The 22,931-nt window shown below is 44.1% G+C and overlaps 1 protein-coding gene across 1 annotated transcript in view; it reads right to left on the bottom strand.

Moving 5' to 3' along the window:
* Window positions 1-22,931, bottom strand: part of LOC147698669 (myb/SANT-like DNA-binding domain-containing protein 4) — an 85,449-nt gene that overhangs the window by 15,224 nt on the left and 47,294 nt on the right. Inside the window, exons 2-3 of the mRNA XM_086935253.1 lie at window positions 8,469-9,070; window positions 3,162-3,206 (exon numbers count right to left, since the gene is read on the bottom strand). Coding sequence (XP_086791379.1) covers window positions 3,162-3,206; window positions 8,469-8,942 — 519 coding nt within the window. The 5' untranslated portion in view covers window positions 8,943-9,070. The remainder of the gene's footprint in view (window positions 1-3,161; window positions 3,207-8,468; window positions 9,071-22,931) is intronic.

Here is a 22,931-nt window from a genome sequence, read left to right as displayed (position 1 = left end):
AGTTATGCGCAATGTGATTTCTATGTTTTTAATAGTAATTGCCTACTGTGTGTTTTTGCGCTATTGTGTTGTTCTGGCACCTCTGAATGTTTTTAGGCATCATGTGTCTTTCTTTCCATGCGCTGCACCTCTGAACGTTTTAGGCATCATGCGTCTTCTTGCGCCGCACCCCTGAATGTATTTTATTGCATCATGTGCTTTATTCTTAACACCTCTGAATGTTTTAGGCATCATGTGTTTCTCTTTATTACTCCTCTGAACGTGTTTCATGCATCATGGGTAAGGTGTTCTGGTGTACACCCCTAAAATGTATTTTATTCTTAGGTGGTTGTTCTTTTTAGTACAGGTGGTCCTAGTAAGGTCCTGGTTCCTGTTACCAGTGGATACTGGTTGTGATCTTTTTGATTACCATTTTATGTTTAGTATTCCTTATTCTAAAAGTGCTATATCTGATTCTGACAGTGTCCCATGTGGCCCTGTCTTGTAAATAATCCCTTATGAATGTTGCCCGTGCCAGTTGGCACAATGCACATGTGTGATTTTTATCTGATATGTGTTTTGACAATACAAAAGTTATTTTTATAATAACCTTGTGTGGAGTTCCTTTTGTGGTGTGCCTAGTATGTTGTTGCTGTTGTGCGCTGACGCAAATGCTTTACACATTGCCTCCGAGTTTAGCCTTACTGCTCGTGCCAAGCTACCAAGGGGGTGAGCAGTGGTTATCTTGGCGTGTGAGTTCCTTGCCCTGACTAGAATGGTGGTTTCTGCCTGGCTTTGGCGTCAGCCTTAGCCTACCAGAAATGGCCAGTTCTAACAAAGAGCCTTCATAAAATTGCTTAGATGGCTACCAGAGACATCACATAGGCTAATAATACAAGGTTTATTGATCTCCTGACTTGATTATGGGTATTTTTGTATATCTATGCAGCCCAAAGTCTGTTTTGCAAAGACTTCAAGTTGTTCATAACGCTGCAGCACAGATTAAAAAAAAAAATACTTTGAGCATTTATTCATGAAAGCATACTGACAATAGTATGTGCAACAATGCTCATAACCTATGCCAACCATCATTTCTCTGATCTTCCTCCCTTTCTGACTGAGGGTTCCTCCCTCGTGTTCACAGCCGATTATGTGGCCAGTCTCTGTGCCTGTGTCAGCACTCTTTACACTTTTTCGGAAGTTGGAATGTAATATAATGACTCATGCGGCATACAATGCCTCTGCTTACTCCATCTCAGATGGCAACCCCTTGCCCCCCTCCTTTCTTCCCATGTCTTGAATTACCTACACTAATGCCCCCCTCAGTTTCACTCACTTGGAACCTCGACTCAGAAGTCTTATTCTCCACTCATCCTTCAGGCTTCTATTAACTGGATGGCAGACCCAAACCTTCCTTCTCCATTCCATCCCTTCCATGTCTTTAGATCAGGCTACTTTATGGTGCAGTCTTTTGCGAATTCCCCTGTCGCCCTTAATCCATGGTTTCTTCTGGCTGCTTGAGTTGCACTACCAACGCTTCCCACGCCCTAGCTGCCTCAAGCGCCTTCTCACTACGATTCACGCCGCAGCACTGATAGTATTGAAGATTCCCAAGCATCAAGCTACCACTACTGCCCTAGCAAGCCTTCACTGGCTGCCAGTACTTAAGAGAATAGACTTCAAAGTATTGTGTATGGCTCATAGAGCAATACATAATAAAAGAGGTCCTAAACTGAGTCAAAATCTTCTCAGTCCATATTACTGCAAGAGTATCGCGGTCCAGCACTCAACATCTTCTTGCAGTCCCAAGGATAAAGAGAACCAGGAGTGGTGGTAGGTCATTTACCTTTTTAATACCCAAATTGTGGAATGGACTCCCTCTGAACTAGCATTTAGGAATTTTCTAAAATCTTTTCCGTTCTAGTTATAGATTCATTTGAGAACATCATGTTGTTCTACTACTGGGGAGCCTCTTGTGGTAGCCGTGTGCTTTAGAAATCCCGGTGAATATGATAGAATTCTGCTGTTGTGCCAGCTGTGTGGTGGTTGTGGTGGTAAGATAGCCACTGCGAGTACGGTGGGCCTAGTGCTGAAAGTCTATGACATCTACAACCAAATAAGTCTGAACCCACTATCTAGGGGAAGCACAGACCCAGGGTCTGCTCCAAAGACAGGAAAAAACAACACTTTATATGGCAAGCAATCCTTCCCTGCAGGAATCCAGTAATGCTGCATGTGCAACAAAAAAAGGTTATTTTTGATAAGCAGATGGATCAGCAGCAAACAGTATCTCCGACTAACCAACTGTACCAGAGTCCATTGAGGTACACTTAAAGTCTATACTCTGGACTGAAAAGTAGCCATGCTGATTGAATTTTTCACAGTGGTAATGGGTTTGTATTGTTTCCATACATATATTTAAATGTTTCCAACTTGGGCCATAAAAAAAGGTTTAGAAAGGCTTAATGAGACCGGCTAAGAAATTGACGAATCAGATGACAAAGGGTGCCATTTAGGTGTGCAATACCCTAATAGAAGCTGAACACTTGTTAAGGGAGTTGAGCCTACTACTGCCAAAGCACCACCAGACTAAAGGATAAGGAGAAGACGTGCCATCTCCCAAAAGTATATTCGATAGATCTTTATCCAAAAGGCTTATTGGAACGTATAAGGGGACTTCTAATGGCCTGGAATGCTACTAAGTTGACAATGGCAATAGATCAAGATTAGATGACTGGAGTGGCTGCAAAGGCAGTCTAATTGTCATTAACATGTGGAGTCTGTGGGGGATGATGGCACTGTAGACCTTTCTTATTTCAACAACCTATACCAACAAAGTGGGGCAAAAACTTATTTAGGGGTGGATACATTCTAGCCTTAATGAATCGAGCCATCTCCCAGCTAAAGCGCTGGGGTTTATTAATACGATTTTGACTGAATAAATAAGTGATGAAAAGCATTTATGTGGCTCAATGGCTAATAAATGTGTCTTGGCGCTTAATTTCTCCTTCCACTTGGATACTATATATTCAGTACTTACTCTTCAATTTCTAAATTGGAAATGCATATAAAATAGTGCAAAATGTTGTAAATTAGATTGTCTTCAAACCAGCAACTCGTACAAAGCCTATAATTTACACTTATACAGTTTTGGAGAGGTGCTAATAAAGTTTAAGACTAACCTGCTCTTGAAATTTCCCTGGTCCACGCAGATGATTGTTCCAGGGCTGCAAGAATAAAATAATAAGCAAGGATGAATAGGCAGGCAAACTGTTTCAAAATTACAGAATCCCAATATTTTAAAAATAACTATTCTAGAAATGCAAATATTATCATTCAAGGTTGAATGTAGCATCGGTAATCTTTCAGTCATTAGTTGCCAACTGCCCAAGAAGTATTTGGTTTTTAGACGATATTTAGGTATGTGTTTTTATTATAATTTCTTCAAAGATTATGCAAAGACCAGGCCCTCAACTCAAAGCCTTTATAGGAGAGTCCTACAATTAGCGATGGACATTCAGCACAGCAAAAAGAGTTGGAAAGATTAAAACCAATCATGATAGATTTAATTTATTTGCTGTATATTGATTGTTGGAGAATGATAAATACAAAAACGGAGAAGAGCTTGACTGCTATAGCTTGACTGATCTACAAATCCAATCTGATTGACATAGAAGCTTTTGAATCCCTTAGCCATCTTATAATTCCCTAACGGGCTACGCCACTTTACAACTAAGTTTGATCTAATTGGTTGGAAAGATATGGGATTTTAACTACAGCAGCCATTATGAGATTTGGGAACTGGCTGACATTTGGAGTCGCACAGGCCAGCTACAGAACCCACGAGGTGGAGCTTTGATGAAAAATATGGGACTATACATATTGTACATACAAAGCAAACAAAAGGTGAGGTGGCAATAAATAGACGTAACAATTAACCTAAACTCTTCATTATTTGCACTACGAACTTGGTAATGTCCTGTCCAAAGTTGTGAGTGGCACTTGCAGTTACTGAATGTATCTGTAGAAAAATACTACTTGGGGAAAACTGCTTATAGCCATGATGCCATGCATGCAGTTTTTCACACACACAAAATATGACCACCTATGTTTGATCAGGTTAAAACATTTACAGATAGGTCGCAGCAGACAAAGGTTACAGGAATTTACAAAAGTTGTTGTTTGATTGAAATACCTACAAGGAATTCAATAAGTGAAAACACAAGGACTCCTGTCTAGTTAGTACTATTGAATCAGCACTTTCCCACCATACGAGCACTGACCTGAGGCCAGGCAATGCATACGGGGTATTACCATAGGTCACGCCTTGTATTTTGAGACTTCTTGGTAGAATTATAAGCCATATTGAGCTGGCAATTCTAAGTTATTCTTCGAAGGCCGGGGAACAACGTGCAGGAAGGTGTCAAAGGCCACGCCATGCTCCTTGCAACTACTGGGCAAGGATATAGGACATGTCCAGCATTTGCTGGAGGCAGAGTAATGGCGGCAGGGGAACTAGGTGCAGAGTGTGACTTAAGGCTATGCCCAACACCTGCAATGTACAACCACAGGATGTGACCAGATAGCTTTTGAGTATGGGAAATTCTAGACATCTAAGCTTATCAGAAAACAATTCCCAAAAATCCACTAAAGAAACTTACCCTAGGAATGAAATGGATGAGCTTTAAACATAGTAACCAAAAATCTTTTTTTTTTTAATGGTTTTAAAAAGTACGCTCAACCAGTACCAAAATAACAACGGGATGTTATGTCCACGAAGCAAAACCTAAATGTTATGTTCACGAAGCAAAACCTAAATTACTCTGAAACTCATCAGATATTGTTAAATTCTACAAGTACAGCTCAAGTAATGCACTGCTCCACTACTCATGATCAAGAGTTGTGGAATCTTATAAATGATCTACTTGTCCGAGGGTCTGGATGATTTAGAAATGTATTTGCCATGTACAAAAAAAACACACAGATCTATTTGTTCGTTGTGGTGCCATGCAGTGAGCTGTCTCATTGAGGCATGGTTCTCCATCTATCAGAGCACAAATAACAGCCTCTCTGATCATTCATTACAGACACGAGCAGGAATAAAACAAATTCTACAGTGGGAATAAAGAATGTGCAGAGAAATTAAATTTGCACTTGCACCCCAGATTTCGGCACATGCAAATATATACATATATATTTGCTCATTGGAAAATGGAATTCACAAATATTTGATAGGAGTTCAGATTCCAGACCTACATCTGCAAACTCCTATGAATTCTTGAATAATGTAACTGCACATCAAAGAAAGGACAAATACCTCTGGATACACTGGTGTGCGTTTCTTTGAGAATGTCGCTCATAATTTCTTTTTATCTTGCCCATAATGGTTTTACATAGATGATCCTCCGTCCACACTGCCCGACTGCATTTCCTCAACCTTGAACACGAGAAAGTCTTGCCTTACTCTCAGACAACCCCCTTTCACACATCGATATCAAGGTACTACAAACTGGCAACCAAAGAATGTGTGTTGCAGGGAGGTGTGCCTACTTGTCCAGTAGACAAAATAAACAGCAACATTCCCTGCACTTGGCCCCCAAACAATGTCTCCTGGATGTTCGGTGACTAATGTCACTTGTGTCCTGCATATACATCACAAGGATGTAGGTAAAAGGCAACAGCATGAATTACCTTCAACTGGGAAGGTAAAGGTGTGCTAGCATTAGAATGACTGATCTGTATCAAGTGCGATCACTGTAATGTTACATAAACAAGGAAGGCTGTAGTACCTCTCGTGATGTGCTTCCTTAGTACAAGTTTATAAAGAGAACAAGCATTGGTATAGCCAATAGGTCCCGCCTTTGGGACCTTATAAGTGTTGAGCCAGAGCTATTGACTTTCCCAATGCCTTTTAAGCTATGTTGAAAAGTTATAATAAAGTGTTTTAAGCATTTTTGTTATCTTATATAAAACCAAAAATACATTATGTACAACTGACAATCCTATTAAAAAATAATTAACATGGGGGGTGTGGCCTGGCGGCGATCGGGATGGCCGTGTAACGCCGGAACGCGTCCGGGGACGCACTGAATGCCCCGAAAATCCGACCATACATCCTGCGGCAGGCACTCACTTGTTAGCGTCCCCCGACTCACGGGAAGCTCCGGAGTCGGGTGGTACGCTCAGCTTCTCCGTCGCTTGCCGGGAGGCTGAGTGGCGCCGACCGGCGGATTCGAGGCCTGTGGGGCCTAACTGCGTAAGCACCGGCCTCCAGTTGCAGGGCAGGCCGACTGGGAGAGGAGCGCGTCGGCGCCCACACTCCTGGTGAAGCGGAATTCAGACGCCGGAGGACACAGTGGCCCGCCAGGCTGCTCTCTGCCCCACGGAGGGACCAGGCCCTGATCCTCTGAGCTGACATAGGCGCTGCTCTGGGCCCCCAGGTGCATGACTGGAATTGGTGGCGGCCGTGCTCCCGGGTGGAGAGCATTACAGTGGGCCCATATTTACCGATGACAGACCTGGGCTGCCCGGTGACTGCCTGAAGACCGGCCGGACGATCATCGCTTTGCCTCCCTGCTGACCCCGGTGAGAAAGAGAGGAAGCGGGCCGGTGGTGGTGGGCAAATGCATATGAGGTGGAGGAGTGCCACGTGCAGCAGTAAATGAGTGTGCCAGAGGGTCTGGGGCCTGGCGCTCTTGGTGAAATTGCAGCGGCGGTGCGTGACCTGACCTGGCCCCCGTGGCGGGAACCTAGTACAACACCGGGCATTGTTGTTTTGGCCGCCCCGGGAGGCATAGGAGCTGCGGAGAGGGCCTGTGACGAGGACCACCACAGGGAACACAATGCGCCCCAAGAAATCTACCACCACGCAGACGAATACTATGGACAACTATACGGCGCAGCCTGGGGGGGCCAAGGTGGGTCACCCTGGAGCCTCTGGGGCTACGGAGCCGTCCCTGGCAGCCATCATGCCGGCGATTCAGTCACTGGGGGCAATGTTGGAAGCCAAAATAGACGCTGTCTCGATAGAAATGGACCTCCAACGAGCTGACCTTAATAAAACATCCGAGAAGGCAACCCAGAACGCGTTGGCGAATGCGGATCTCCAGCAGCCCACCAAGGAGGTACAGGGCCAGGTCCAGCGACTTACTCAGCAACAGAGGCACACAGAGGCACGCCTGGAGGACCAAGAAGGAAGGGCGTGGAGAAACAACGTGCGCGTGGTGGGGGTCCCGGAGGAAATGGAGGGGCCAAGTGTAGATCTATTCCTGGAGGATCTCATCCTGAATCACCTAAAGCCCGAGAGACTCTAAGTTCTTCGTTGTTGAACGAGCGCACAGAGCCCCGATCCCCCCTCCTCGCCCCGGCACCCCTCCTAGGACGATCATTGCAAGGATCCTGAACTTTAGGGACCGGGACGCCATCTTGCAGGCCGCTCGACAGAATGGGGACCTACGGATCGAAAATTCTACCATCCGGTTCTTCCCGGACTGCACTATCAAGGTCCAATGGGAGCGCAGGTCATTTGATGCAGTTAAAAGGGAGCTTCGAACCCGTGGCATCAAGTACATGATGTTCTTCCCTGCGCGCCTCAAGATTCTTCTGCGTGGGAAATCATACTTCTTCACATCGCCGGAGGAAGTCTTCACCTGGCTGGAGGAGCAGGCACAACATCGAGACAGTCCGCGGCAGGGAGATAGCTGGAGAGAAGTGGCGGAGCGGTCCCCGGCCTCCTCCACGGGATCGGCGGAGAGGGGAAGAAGGAACCAGGATGCGAGTCGAGGGATGGGGGGCGCAAGGGCTCGCAGCCTGTCTGCCTCACCTGACCTGGGCTGTGATCCACCAAATGATGTGTCTAATTAATAAAGCTTGTACTGGATTTTGTATACGTGCACTCTACATACATCATGTATAAATACAATGATGCATTTTATTGTATGCTTTTACGTTATTTTGATCTAGTCCTCTATGGCTCTTTAATTGCAGTAACTGGTGATCTCGCTCTTGTTTTAGTTAAAATTCCCTGATTCGTATTGCACTTCTCTGGCGAGTTTTATTTTATGATGCTTTGCTCTTTGTGTTCTAGGGCACCATTGATACCCCCAACACTTAATCTGAATGATTTCCCCTATGTTGTAATTTCACCTACACTGTACAGTGCTCTGATACCCCTATGGGTCTTGTTTGTGCTTTATAAAACTATTCAAATAAATAAATCAAATAAGCAATTTTTGATGCCTGAAGTACGAAATCTATTTACACTGTCTGGTGGAGCAAACAGTATGCAGCATTGCCAGAGAATGAGCCACCTGATTGATGGAGACCAAACAAAAATTAAACTGTTTTGCAACAGGACCGAACTGAAATAACTGCTCGGGTGAGGGCCGGACATATTGACTGTGCTATCCCCTCACCAAAGAGACTTGTGAATATGGTATAGGAATCAAACTTTAAAGCCAATCAGCAGTAACAACATTCTTGTGACATACCTCAAAGCCATGGCGATCCTGCTCATCATCCTCTTCCACTTTAATTTCTCCTGAGGACCCAGTTGATTCTCTGAAGTCTGCAGAAGACTGCCATTCAAATCCAGTTTCTTTTGAAAATGATGGTTTTTCATCTAGGTCTTCATTTAAGGAGTCATATAGATCAGGTAAGGGCATGCTGCTAAAGCCACTGGTCACCAGTCTAAAATTTGTTGCATTTAGCTGCTTTCTTTTCATTAGTGCTCTCCAGTCCAGGTACCTTCTTTTCACCTCTAGACCAGTCCTTTGCTCTCCTTCACCTATTGCATTTACACACTCTGCTATCTCCTCCCAGGCCCTCCGCTTCAGTTCATTAATTCTTGAATTGAGCCGCTTTGAGAAAAGTACTTCTTTTCTGTTTCTTATTTCCTTTAGTAAAGTTTGAGTTTCTTGAACACTAAAATTACCCTTTCGCTTTCTTCTTAACTGCTTCATCATTGAATAAATCTTTATTTTAGTGAACCGTTACAACCCCAAGGAGTGGAGAAATTAAGACGCTAACACTTCTCTGTTAAATGTCACTATTTCGATACCTCTTGGGTTCTAGTCATCCAATTCCTTAATGCCTACAAGAAAATAACAAAAACCGGTTTAGATCAATACATATACCCCATATAATAAGCAAATAATAGATAGAAGAAACTAAAAAATCGATTTAAAATAATTATCTTTTATATTTGCAGAGCTTTTTGTCACACATGAAAACACACACAATTAAAGGTAAAAGGAGGTCATCCTGTAGGCTGCACAAAACTGAATAATTATATATGCATGCATTCAAACTTGAATCTGATATGGACTGCTTTACCCACACATACTCTGTAAATTCCAAAGTGTTGATATGGTCTCCTAAAGCACATGGTATGAATTTGAATGCAGAAATACCTGGCATGAATTTGAATGCAGAAATACATTAAAGGTCAGTGGGATAGTGGTAGAATAAACTACGAAAACAGCCAAAACAGAAACATCCTACTATGTGTCCACAAAACCTTAACATACAATTATAAGTATTGTGTCACTGATGGAACATTTTTGCCTCGTTAGGCACTACACAAGGTTCTGGATTTCTACCATTCAATGACCCACTCTCCGGCTTTTTCAGACTTGATACACTCCCTGATGAACTGCTTCCTCAGAGTCCTATTTAGTAATAAAGCTGCATGTCCATTTAAGTACATCTGTTCACAGAAGAGGGACCTCCAAGTCATCAAAAGGGAGCAAGATTCTCCATCGGACTACTTGCGCTACATATCACCAGCAATGTTCAGACAAGCCTAGTCGCTTAGTATTTCCTATATGGGATACTCATAGATCATGAGAGAATTCGGAGTTTTTCACAAAAAAATCTGGATTTCTTTTTTTAAATCGCAATACTTAAAACTTAACCTTGCATACCCTTTCCCCACTACTACCTACTACACAATCTGTAGGAAAATGTATACCAGCTATTTAGGCATGTTCTTGTATGAAGGAAATTGTGCAAGATAAAAGTTATATGGCATAAACCACTGCGGAAAAATTGTGTTTTTGGTTACTAACACTGAACAGGCAGAGAATATCAATTCAGATTTGATTTATATGTATAGTCACTGAAAATAAAACTGTTAACCATTGAGTTATGGTTCTGCCTCTAATGGCCGAAATGTACAAAACACATGCTAAAACTCATAACGCATGCCATGTTGTTATCTTGATAGCTCTTTTTGTTTCTGTGCTTTCTGCAAATTGGTGGTTTGAGTATGGCAGGTGACCAACAGTATGCATATATTGTGTGCGTTGCCGACTATACCTGGCGTATTACAGTGGTTTGGGGCATTTGATATAGAGACATGACTCAGATTTATTGTATTTATTTATATATTTTTATAGAGCAACTAATACCCGGAGGCGTCTAGGCGCTAATATCCAACCATTTAACTGCGCGTTTTCAGTTAATTTAATTTTTTTACTACGTACTTCATTTCCAACCCCCACAGCTACGACTAGGCCATGAGCCCAACCTGCAGATGGGTGGCTAACCCGTTCAGTCGAGCGCAGCAGGATTTGTTGCAGAGCCGGACCTGTGGCCCTAACCCGTTGTCAGTCGAGCGCAGCAGGATTTGTTGCAGAGCCTGACCTGTGGCCAGGCCTTTTGCCTAACCCCTACTATGAACAGCCCATGGCCGTGCACAGCAAGAAATGGCCACAGGGCCTGTTCCCCAACCTGCCATACATGGCCAAATCTTACTGGTGTAAGCACTAGAAGAATTTTCCTTCTCAATGTGGTTTGCCAAACTACCTACATACACTGCACTGTAAACATAGTGTGGTGAAAGTAAACCGCTCATCCAAGTCTTATAAAAGGTTAAAGCCTGGTCTGCAAATTTTGTAAATGCTTATGCCTACAAAAATACTACTGAACACACTTACAACACATGAGATCATGCTGAGTAAATTCTACTTTCATGCCAAGTTTGCTGGCTGTAAATGCAGTTAGCCGTGTTGGCTATAAGTGCAAGGAAAGTTTCCTATGAGCTATAATTAGAAAACAAGTGTTTCTGCACCGTTTCCAATTTTTTTCTCCTCTACGGATTTGCAAAAAAACATGCATACTGAACCGTAGCCGACGACACCAAGCGAAAGCCAAATTTGGTGCAGAACCCTCCATCGGGTGAAACGTTATGGCAAATGAAAAAATCATCTTTGTAATGGCAAGTGTGGCTGAACCATAACTACATAGTGGCGGCTAACACTGTGTAAGAGTTAAATTGTATGTTTATAGATGAGTTGAAAATAAACAAAATGCTTTTTCTCCTAGATCAATGGTATGAACACGTTTCCTAGACAGACTTATTTCAAAGTACATGAGAAAGGTATAACAATATAATAACTGCCTACTGCCTATCAACTAGGTACAACTTTTTGGAGGGTCAACACAGGACTCAGACAAGCAAGGCATTAATCTGTAATTCAGTAGGAAGATAAATGCACATGTTTAATCAAGGATATGGCAAAATCACAGTTGCATATTCAGCATAAGTAACAAGGCCAAGTACATGGTGGCTCGTTTTTCTTGCTTTTGAACACCTTATTCATTAATTCATATATAGGTTTTGTTCGTTATTTGAGTACACAGTGTCATGCGCTTTGTTTTTCTGGTTTCTGAACCCCTCATTCATGAATTCATATATAGGTTTTGTTTTTTATTTCACTGCCTATATTCATTACTTCATGTGATAGTCTGGTATAGGATGATAGTATATTAAAGGGTCATATGTTATGTATTAATATAATGTGATTTACAGAGGATTAAGAGAAAGTATTGTGAAGTTTCATATTGGACATCACAAACCTTGAGGTCTCAAGTCAAGTCAAGTCAGAAATTTATATAGCGCACTACATACCCAGAGGGTCTCAAGGCGCTTGAGGAGGGGAGGGAGTTACTTGTCGAATATCCAGGTTTTAAGTTGCTTTCTGAATGCTAGGTGGTTCTGTGTGAGACGTAGGTGGGTGGGGAGTGAGTTCCAGGTTTTCGCTGCGAGGTAGGAGAAGGATCTACCTCCCATGGTGGTTTTATTGATGCGAGGGATGGTGGCAAGGGCTTGGTTGGAAGATCGAAGCTGGCGAGGGGGGGTGTAGAAGGAAAGTCGTGTGTTGAGGCATTCAGGTCCAAGTTCGTAGAGTGCTTTGTGGGCGTGGGTTAGGAGTCGGAAAGTAATCCTCTTATTGACGGGAAGCCAGTGGAGGTTTTTCAGGTGGCTAGAGATATGGTCCTTGCGTGGGATGTCAAGTATGAGTCTTGCTGATGCGTTCTGGATGCGTTGTAGTTTTTTCTGGAGTTTTGCGGTGATACCGGCGTATAGGGTGTTTCCGTAGTCCAGGCGACTTGTAACCAATGCATGGGTGACTGTCTTTCTGGTTTCGGTGGGGATCCAGCGAAATGTTTTTTTGAGCATGCGGAGGATGTTGAAGCAAGAAGATGAGACTGCGTTGACTTGTCTGTTCATCGAGAGAGAGGAGTCCAGGATGACGCCCAGGTTCCGTGCGTGGTCCGTCGGGATGGGTGCTTTTCCAAGGGCCTCTGGCCACCAAGAGTCGTCCCAAGCGGAGGGGGAGGTGCCTAAGATAAGGACTTCTGTTTTGTCTGAGTTCAGTTTTAGACGGTTGTGCTTCATCCACTCTGCTACTTCTTTCATGCCTTCATGTAGGTTGGTTTTGGCGGTGTTGGGGTCTTTGGTGAGTGATAGGATCAGTTGGGTGTCGTCTGCGTAGGAGATGATGTTGAGGTTGTGTTGGCGAGCGATGGTTGCGAGGGGGCTCATGTATACGTTGAAGAGGGTGGGGCTGAGTGAGGAACCTTGGGGTACGCCGCAGATGACTTCAGTGGCCTCAGACTGGAATGGTGGGAGGCGGACTCTCTGGGTTCTTCCGGTGAGGAATGAGGTGATCCATTCCAGTGCTTTTCCTTGGATCCCGATGTTATTGAGGCGCTGTAGGAGAGTGCTATGGCAAACTGTGTCGAAGGCTGCGGAGAGGTCGAGGAGGATGAGGGCGACTGTGTCTCCGTTGTCTAGTAGAGTTCGAATGTCGTCTGTTGCTGCGATGAGAGCGGTTTCCGTGCTGTGTTTGGCTCGGAAGCCGGACTGTGAGGAGTCGAGGGATTTGTTGCTTTCGAGGTAGGCGGCGAGCTGGATGTTGACGGCTTTCTCGATGACTTTGGCCGGGAATGGTAGGAGCGAGATGGGGCGGTAGTTTTTGAGTTCGGTGGGATCCGCTGTGGGTTTTTTCAGAAGGGCGCTGAGTTCGGCGTGTTTCCAGTTTTCCGGGAAGGTGGCGGAGTTGAGGGAGCAGTTGATGACGTCTCGGAGGTGTGGTGCTATGATGGAGTCTGCTTTGTTGAAAATGTGGTGCGGACATGGGTCTGTGGGGGATCCTGAGTGGATGGAGTTCATCAGGCGGATGGTGTCCTCGGTGGAGATTGGGTTCCAGTTGTTAAGGATGTTCGAGGGGGGTGCAGGTACGGCAGAAGATTGGGTGGGATGGTCTCTGGGTTGGATGTCGAAGCTGTTGTGGATGTCTGCAATTTTGTTGTGGAAGAATGAGGCTAGGGAATCGCAGAGGGCTTGCGAGGGGGTGATGTCGTTGGAGTTGGCTGAGGGGTTGGTGAATTCTTTGACGATGTTGAATAGTTCCTTGCTGTTGTGGGCGTTGTTGTCTAGTCGGTCTTTGAATGCGGCTTTCTTGGCAGACCGGATCAGTTGGTGGTGTATGCGGGTAGCGTTTTTGAAGGCGTCCCTGGTGCTGGTGTTTGGGTCTTTTTTCCAGGCCTTCTCCAGGGAGCGACAGAGTTTCTTGGATTTCTTAAGATCATCGTTGAACCAGGAGGCGTTTTTGCTGCCAAGTTTGATTTGACGTTTTTTTGGCGGTGCTAGGGTGTCGGCGCTGTTGGATAGCCATTGGGTGAGGTTAAGTGCTGCTTGGTCGGGGTTTGAGGAGTGGTTAGGTGGGTTTTGAAGAAGCGAGGAGGAGATCTGGTCGATGGTGATTTTGTTCCAGTTTCTTCGTAGGGTAGGTTGAAGTCGGTTGTGGGAGGTGGTTTTATTATAGAAAAAGTGTACGCAGCTGTGGTCCGTCCACTGGAGGGTAGTGGTGTGACTGAAGGAGACATGTTTGCTGGAGGTGAAGATGGGGTCGAGTGTGTGACCTGCGATGTGGGTGGGCGTAGAGACAAGTTGTTTGAGTCCGAGGATCGCGAGGTTGTCCCGAAGGGAGGTGGTGTTGCAGTCGTTGCTCTTTTCCAGGTGGAAGTTGAGGTCTCCCAGTAGGATGTATTCCTCGGAGGGGAGGGCGTGTGGGGTGATGAAGTCGGTGATAACGTCGCTGAATTTTGCACGGGGTCCTGGTGGCCTGTAAAGGAGGGTGCCTCTGAGTGTGGTCTTGGGGTCGGTGTGAATCTGGAAGTGAAGGTGTTCGGCGCTAGCTAGGTTGACGTCTGAGCTGGTTGAGATGCGGATGGAGTTCTTATGGACGATATCGATGCCTCCTCCTGTTTGGTCGATGCGATCCTTACGGATGATCTTGTATCCTTCCGGGATGGCAATGGTGATGTCAGGGGCTGATGAGGCGTTCATCCATGTTTCTGTCAGGAAGGCGACGTCGGGGGAGATGGTGTCTAGTAGATTCCAAAGTTCGATGGCGTGTCTGTGGACTGAGCGGGTGTTGAGCAGGATGCATTTTAGGTGGTTGGTGTCGGGTCTCTGCTTGGTGTCGGTGGATGAGGAGTTGGTTTTGGTGCCGTCGAACTTGCAGGAGTTGCAGAAGGGTCCATGGGTGTGTCCAGGAGCGGCTTGGACGCAGTTGGGGGAGCGGCCGGAGTTAAGGGCTAGGAGGGTGGTGGCATCGTATGTAATGCGGGAGGGCTGGGCAGTGCGAGGACCAGGGGGACTGGCGCTGGGCGCGGTCGGGCGTAGACGGGCTTACCTTTGGCGCACCTTCGGCGCGATTGGGGCGCGAATGCTGCGCGTGAACGCTGCGCGAAAGAGCATCTGTCATATATGGATAGTGGAGGGGGAGGGGCGAGGGCGGCTCAGCTGGGAGGCGGGGCGGGCTTAAGAGGACGACAACAACAAACAAAATGGCAGCGGAGGGGTGATCAAAGCAGAGCGCCGGGGGAGATCGCGCATTCAAAGTAAAAGTTACAGTGCAAATATGAAAAGCAAATAGAGCGAAGCGGCAACCAAGGCAGACTGCAGGCAATTAATTAAGAAGCAGTTTAGCGTTAAAGCGCAGCACAACGATACCAGATGTCGCCAGAGACACTGGGGAGTCTAGTACTTTCATAATATAAATCACAAACATTATATAAGTCCAGTACATGAACACTTTAATGGAGAGAGCATATTCAGATTCCTGAGCAAGTATCAAGACTGCGTACACATTGCTGAAGGTCAATTATCAATTCTATTGGTGTTAGCTGTCTGGTTCCAAAGAACAAGCTGGACAACATACAGACATTGTCCTTGCTTTTCATAGTGAGGCTGCAATATTATTAAAATGTATATGACCTAGTTTTTTGTGAGTCTCACAATTAGAAAGTAAGGAATGTAGTAACTTTGGATTTTTCGGGAATTTGATTACTGTTTTTTATGATGTATAACATCCACAGATTGGTGATACAATGTGAAGTAGTGCAATGATTAAGCACTTGCGTGCTCTTACAATCAGTATCTAATTTTGCATATTATGGGGTATTGTATGAATTTCAGTAAGTTAAAAACCATTTTCTTTTATTATCTTTGCTCTTTGGGTCCTTTTACTCTTTTGGACATAACTATTATTTGCATTACATTATCAATAAATACAATGGATTCCAATATAGAAAACAGTGCCTCACCTTAGTGAAGACACAATGAATGTTAATGGAGTTTTATAGAAGAAAGATACGGGTGAATTTGGCACATTTGAAGTAAAGGTTGTTAAGACAAGCACTTTTAGAGCATGTGATGCAGAAAGGCAGGTTCATATTTGGGAATGTTTTTTCTACTCATCTCAGAAACTGGTGTACATATGGCAGGAGGGTAAGGATTGTAAACCTAGAGCATGGGTACTCGCAAACATTTTTACTGGGGCGAAAAAGTTTGGCTTGCGGTGTGACCGAGGGCCGCACTGATGGCAGCAGGGTGATGTTTGAATGCTTCAAGGGAAGGCAGATGGATAGGTCGGGCGGAAAGGAGAGTGTAGGTGAAGCATAACATATACATCCAGTGGCTGAATTGCACAATGTGAAACCAGAAAACCTGAGATCAATCTTGGCTTCCCCACTTGACCAAATTGTATAATCCTAAGCAATTGTTTTCTTTAGCTTTGACTCCTTTTTCTTAATTAGTGAATAAAAGACCCACCTTGAAATACATGAGCTCAGGATGCGTGCTGTATACAACCTTCGCTTGTTGTTTATGATTTAATATACTAGGATGTTGTCCGTGTATAACAGCCCTGACCACCCAGAGGGTGCCCATAATGTGTAACTTGCCTCTTACTATTGGCATAGTTGTCAGAGTGGGGGGGAGAGGGTGGGAAGAAGCATTAATATTAAATTCATGTTTGAAAAACATCACTTAAAATAAAACTACTTCTCAATGCAAGGATATGATTTGATGTACTATAGTGAAACAGGACTGCATGTTAAAGAAATATAATAACTTCAAGCGACTTTGTTCAATTTTGTACACATTTGCTGCAAGATGTCTTTAAAAATAAAGTTGTTTCTAAAGTTAAGCATACAGGACACCCTAGTTACTTCCTTTTATTAATTTCAATTAACCTTCAAATAAATCCTTGTCTTTCTATTTAACATCTTTTTTAAGATTAGTGCTGCTGTTGACCAGGGGGACACATGAAAAGGTCAAGAGGGCTGCATGCGGCCCCAGGGCCACACTATGTGTATGACGGTCCTAGAGGCTGACACTGAGCTGTGTGTTCAGTATTGATATATGTTAATATAAACAGAACAGCAAACAGTTTTGCTTAACACGCCTCTTAAGTAGAAGAAAAAAAACTCTGTGGACAGGTAAGAAACCATTTAGTTGATCTGATGGAAATCAGAGTGAACGCTTTGTTACGGATAGTGTAGGCTTACATCACTCTATTAAGAAGTAATAATGATAACGGAGTTATATTCTTTCAAGATCATGAGAATCAGTTCATATAATGATGTGGAAATAAGGTGTTTTAAAGAGTTGTCCCACTAGAGGATTAGAGCATGATTTAATATAAATGACGAGATTTGAGGATTTCTAGCCTCGAGTCTCTCTATGATTTGATTATTGGATTTGTAGAGCGCACGATTGCCCAAGGGCGTCTTGGCGCTAAAAATGACTATGCCTGCAGAAGTGGGAAGAGCTGTGCGACAAGAACAGGGCTATGCTGAAAAAAGCCAGGTCTTCAGGTTCTTACGAAAAGACAGCAATGATGGGCTGTTTTTTAGTTCTACAGGTAACTTGTTCCAGGTTTTAGCTGTGTTCAGTAGGAAGCCTCTACCACCCCCCCCCCATCTTAGTTGTTTAAATCTGGGAGTCTTGAGGAGCTTGGCACTACTTGTCCTAAGAGTCCTAGGTGGATCATAATGTAGTAAGATAGTTTTGAGAAAGTGAGGGCTGATCCATGCAAGGCTTTGTAAGCCAGGCATGCTGACTTGAATTTAATTCTTTTTTCTACGGGGTGCCAGTGGAGACTTCTCATTTTATGGGCCACTGGTTCGAACCTGGGAATATCCAATACCAGCCTGGCTGCTGCATTCTGGAGACACTGCAATTTTAGTAACAACTGTTTTTGAAGCCCTAAATACAGGCATTCCCATAATCCATTTTGGATAGAGCCAGCATAGTTACCAGGGTTTTGCAGGTGTCAGAAGGGATATATGGCAGCAGTTTCCTAATCAGCTTCAGCGTGTACCATACAGAGGAAGCAAGTTTATTTATTTGCGCCTTAAAAGTAAGTTTGGAGTCAAACATGAACATCAGGTTCCTTACGTTGTCCACATGTGTCGGACATCTGCCGAGACTGTCGGGCCACCAATTGCGTCACCAGATGTTAGGTTCAGCCCCCACCAGCAGGACCTCTGACTTATCACCATTCAATTTTAAGCAGTTTGCATGCATACATTGACTGACCTGATCCATATGCAGTGCCTGAATCTATCCGCTGTCTCAGTTGTGTTGTTTGAAATTGCCACCACTATTTGGGTGTCATCAGCGTAGGATATGGGAAGGAAGTCGCAGTTTCTGATGATGTTTGCTAATGGGGCAGCATATATGTTAAAGAGGGTGGGGCTCAATGATGAGCCATGAGAGACCCCCCAGGGCGAGTTGAAGGGTTTTGATGCGAATTCCCCAAGCTGGACCGAGAAGGATCTTTCTCCCAGAAATGAGGCCAGCAATGCGATTGCTGATGCATGTAGGCCTATTTCCTCAAGACGGGTCAGGAGTATATCCTGGTTGACGGTGTCGAAGGCTGCCGAAAGATCTAACAATATGAGGGCAGCCTTCCCACCTGCATCCAGTATACTCCTAATTTCCTCCGCTGCCATAATCAGAGCGGTTTCAGTCCCATGTTCCTCCCGGAACCCGTATTGTGATATATCTAAAACATGGGAGTCCCTAACGAACCCAGAAAGTTGAGAGTTCAGGTGTTTTTCTAAGATTTTGGCCGGGAATGGGATTCTCGATATTGGCCTATAGTTAGCTGGGATAGAAGGGTCAAGGTTAGGCTTTTTAAGGAGAGGAAGAACAGATGCCGCTTTCCAAGCCTTCGGGAAACAATTGGCCTGTATTATATTGGCGAGGAGCAGCTGAAGTGGATTGCTGAGCATCTCAGGGAACATATGCAAGACCTTGGGGGAACAAGGGTCCATGGGGCCCCCTGATTTGGTTAACATAATGAGATGAAAAATCTGTTCTGCTGACGGGGCTGAGAACTTAAATTCTGGGTAACTTGATTCTGAGTGCTTTCCGGGGTTAGGCTGAAAATTTCCTATTGCATGTGAGTCGCAGTACGGAGTAGCGAAGGATTCATAGAGGAGTCTCACTTTGTCAGTGAATAAGAGCCCCAGTTCGTTACACAGATCTAAACTGCCTTCTATCTGTTTAGCGATTCAAAAAAGGGGGTGGTGATGAACAGAGTGTCTGAATTAAGCAGACCACTCTTACCCAGTCCAAAGATCAGGGCTTGATCCATCGCCGTTATTTATCTCACTGCACCATCCCAGCTCAGAACCTGGCTATATGCAAATCAGTCTGTCCCTGGCCCAGTGCATCATGGGAACAGGGCAGACTAAACTACCAAGCCAATTCTTCACCAGAAAGGAGACAAGCTACCGGGGACCGGTTTCTGGCATTTCAGCCGTCTTCGGCCCGGCTTGCTTGAATCCTGATGGTGCAGTGAGAAAGGGAGAATCTTCTATCTGTTTAGCAGCAGGCTCAGTGAGTTTTTTGACAGTGGCAAAAAGTTCCTTGCTAGAGTTTTTGGCCTCCTTGATTTTTTTTACGAAAAAGGACGATTTTTCTTCAGCGATCAGTTTCTTATAGGTAGCTAATGATTTGCAGTAGACTTCTTTCTCCTTATCCTCATAGTTAACCCTCCATCACCTTTCCGCCCGCCTGCATGTCTGTTTTTGTAATCTTCATTTCTCGGAGTACCAAGACTCAGAGATGTTTTTCCTCTTGTGGTTTTTCTTTTTAATGGGTGCGACTGAAAGAACCGCTGATTTGATCCAGTTATATACTTGATTTGTGGCTAGATTACAATCTTGGTCTAAACTTGATATAGTAGCTCCAAGCTGTGCATGCAGTTTGGCTATATCAATTTTATCCCATTCCTGGTACGACAGTTGCCCCCCCTGCTGGACCCTGGCCGTTTTTGCATGGTCAATAGTTAGGGTAAAATTGACAACTTTGTGATCAGACCAGGGGACCGGAATCACCTCACCTATTTTGATGTTAGGATTAGATGAGAAGATCCCATCCAAGGTGGGACCAGCGGAGTGGGTTCCTTGTTGGACTAATTGGGTCCTGCCGCAGCTAGCCATGGTCTCTACGATGAGTATCGTGTTTTTTTCTGCTACTTTTTCAAGGTGGATATTAAAGTCAAACTGCACTATTGAGACCTAGACGCCGCTAGGTCTGCAAGGCGCTCACCCTGTGAGTCCCTAGGGTTTCTAATCAATTATGTTCACTTAATCAAGTTTTTGACATTTTACTCATTGAATAAAGTCAATGGACAAAATGTTTACTTCATGAATATTTAGTATAGCTTTGACAAAAGTCTTTTGATATTATCATTATACAAATCATTTAATAAGTATTACATTGTACATTTTCACAATCATAAAAAAACGAATAAAATCATGTGTTACCGCGATTATTTGCACACTAAATGAAAGAAAAAGAAAAAGCCCTATACATTTCGGGTTCAACAGAACCCTTCATCAGGGGTTCAAAAAATTAAATCTAATAATTCTGGTTCTTCTTTAGTTTTCTCGTCAGTTCCGTACTTGAGCACTGCAAAGTAAATTGCTTAGTGTTACATTTACACTTTTATGTCCTCTAATATTTTCCCCCAATCTTCCTCTGGTAAATTGGTGGACAATTCATGTTTGAGCTTGTGAATATCCTCCTTTAGATCATTCAAAATCTGAGATAGTTCCTCTATTATAAGTAGTATTAGGTCTAAGGAACACTTATTCAGGATTGCATACCATTTTGTCATGAACGTTTTATTAAATTTGAACATCGGCTTCAGAGAAATTTGTAGACCCCTTGGTATTCTTTGTATTTTATGGTAGTCGATTAGTGTAGTCGCGTGGAGGCGCTGGTTAATTTCCCTTCGCATTGTATACTCCAATTGTTTCAGCATTTGCGTTGTCGTGCCCTTTGACGTACTGAAGGTACGAACTTGTTCTATTAATGAATAGATAGACGCTGCCTCGTCTGTGCTGTATACCTTAATATCTGCTTGGTTTAATGTTAAATCTGCTATCTCCTTGAAAGATGCATGTTTGTATTTACTATCTGGGTGCTGGTCTAATGTATGGGCTTAGACCTATCAGCTATGTAAGAGTTAGACCTGCACACCTTCAGTGTATGAATTTCTAAATTGTTTAGTCAACTGAGTAATCCCTTTGAGGAGCTGCCCTGCTGATGGCTGTGCCCACAACCAACTTCAAACTGCCCTGTTGAGACCTAGACACCGCTAGGTCTGCAAGGCGCTCACCCTGTGAGTCCCTAGCGTTTCTAATCAATTATGTTCATTTAATCAAGTTTTTGACATTTTTCAGCTTAATTTTCATCATCTTCACTAATGATTTGCCCCTAACCTTTTCTTAGTGCTAATCCCATTAGGATTTATGTACATACAATATTGAAATGTAACACTAAGCAATTTACTTTGCAGTGCCCAAGTACGGAACTCACGAGAAAACTAAAAAAGAACCAGAATTATTAGATTACATTTTTTGAACCCCTGATGAAGGGTTCTGTTGAACCCGAAATGCATAGGGCTTTTTCTTTTATTTAGTGTGCAAATAATCGTGGTAAAACATGATTTCATTCATTTTTTTAAGATTGTGAAAATGTACAATGTAATACTTATCAAATGATTTGTATAATGATAATATCAAAAGACTTTTGTCAAAGCTATACTAAATATTCATGAAGTAAACATTTTGTCCATTCACTTTATTCAATGAGTAAAATGTCAAAAACTTGATTAAATGAACATAATTGATTAGAAACCCTAGGGACTCACAGGGTGAGCGCCTTGCAGACCTAGCGGCGTCTAGGGCTCAACAGGGCAGTTTGAATTTGGTTGTGGGCACAGCCATCAGCAGGGCAGCTCCTCAAAGGGATTACTCAGTTGACTAAACAGTTTAGAAATTCATTCACTGAAGGTGTGCAGGTCTAACTCTTACATATACATGGATATTAAAGTCACCCAGAATAGTGTAGTCTGCCCCAGAGAGACTGGACTCCAGAGCGGGGCCCAGCAATTGTGACAGTGGGGAACTGGCCTTGGGTGGCCTGTACAGAAAAAGGCGGCCCACAAATATGTAGTTATTAGTGATGCCATTTTTAAAAAGGTAGAGTCTCACACTCTGGGGAGTTCTTGGCCTCCAAGCCCCGCACCTGAAATGCATCTTTACTGATGATGGCAAGCCCTCCTCCCCACTTCCCATTTCTATCTGCCTAAAGGATAGAGTATCCCCCAGGGACTGCTAAATCCAGATCAATATCTGAAGTTTTATCTGCCCAAGTTTCCGTTATGAACAACAGATCTAGGTCATGAATGTCAATCAGATTGGCTACTTCAGTATTATGTTTCACTAGGGACCTTACATTCACCAGAGCTGCCTTTATCTGTTTACTTGAACGCACTCCAGGCTGCTGGTATTGATGCGCTGCTGTTCCGCAAAGCGTGTAGTCAAGGGGCAGTGAACAACTAGGGCAGTGTTTGATTTCTTTCAATGGATTGAGTATCTCACAATCCGGCCTAGTCCGTAGTTCCCTCAATTCTAAGCTGTTATAAACCCTCCTCTTTGCTTTGTTCCCATTTTGCGCAGAGGTTCTGGCCTTAGGCCCGGGCCAGGCGCGGATGGGCGCAGACGGGCTTGCCTTTGGCGTGCCTTTGGCGCATCCGCTGCGCGTCCATATCAGCATGAATTTAAATGGTCTCAGGGCTGCAACAACTAGCCCGATCACCCCCGTAATATTCTCCCAGCCGGAAGTGAGGGCGTGCTGACCGCGCACTCCGCCCCCTCCGTACAATCGGCACTTGCCGTGACGGACCGGGGAGCATAGGCGGGTAGCTACTGCCTCGGATCGCAATCAATAAAAAGGTGAGGTAGATTTGCACAAATTATATTTAAAAGAGCGGCAGTGATTATTTTTAAAA

Source organism: Lissotriton vulgaris, chromosome 8 (genome assembly GCF_964263255.1).
Source record: "Lissotriton vulgaris chromosome 8, aLisVul1.2, whole genome shotgun sequence".
In the NCBI taxonomy this organism is placed as follows: domain Eukaryota; kingdom Metazoa; phylum Chordata; class Amphibia; order Caudata; family Salamandridae; genus Lissotriton; species Lissotriton vulgaris.
The sequence above is the reverse complement of the archived record's forward strand: the minus strand, read 5'-3'. Positions and strand labels throughout refer to the sequence as shown.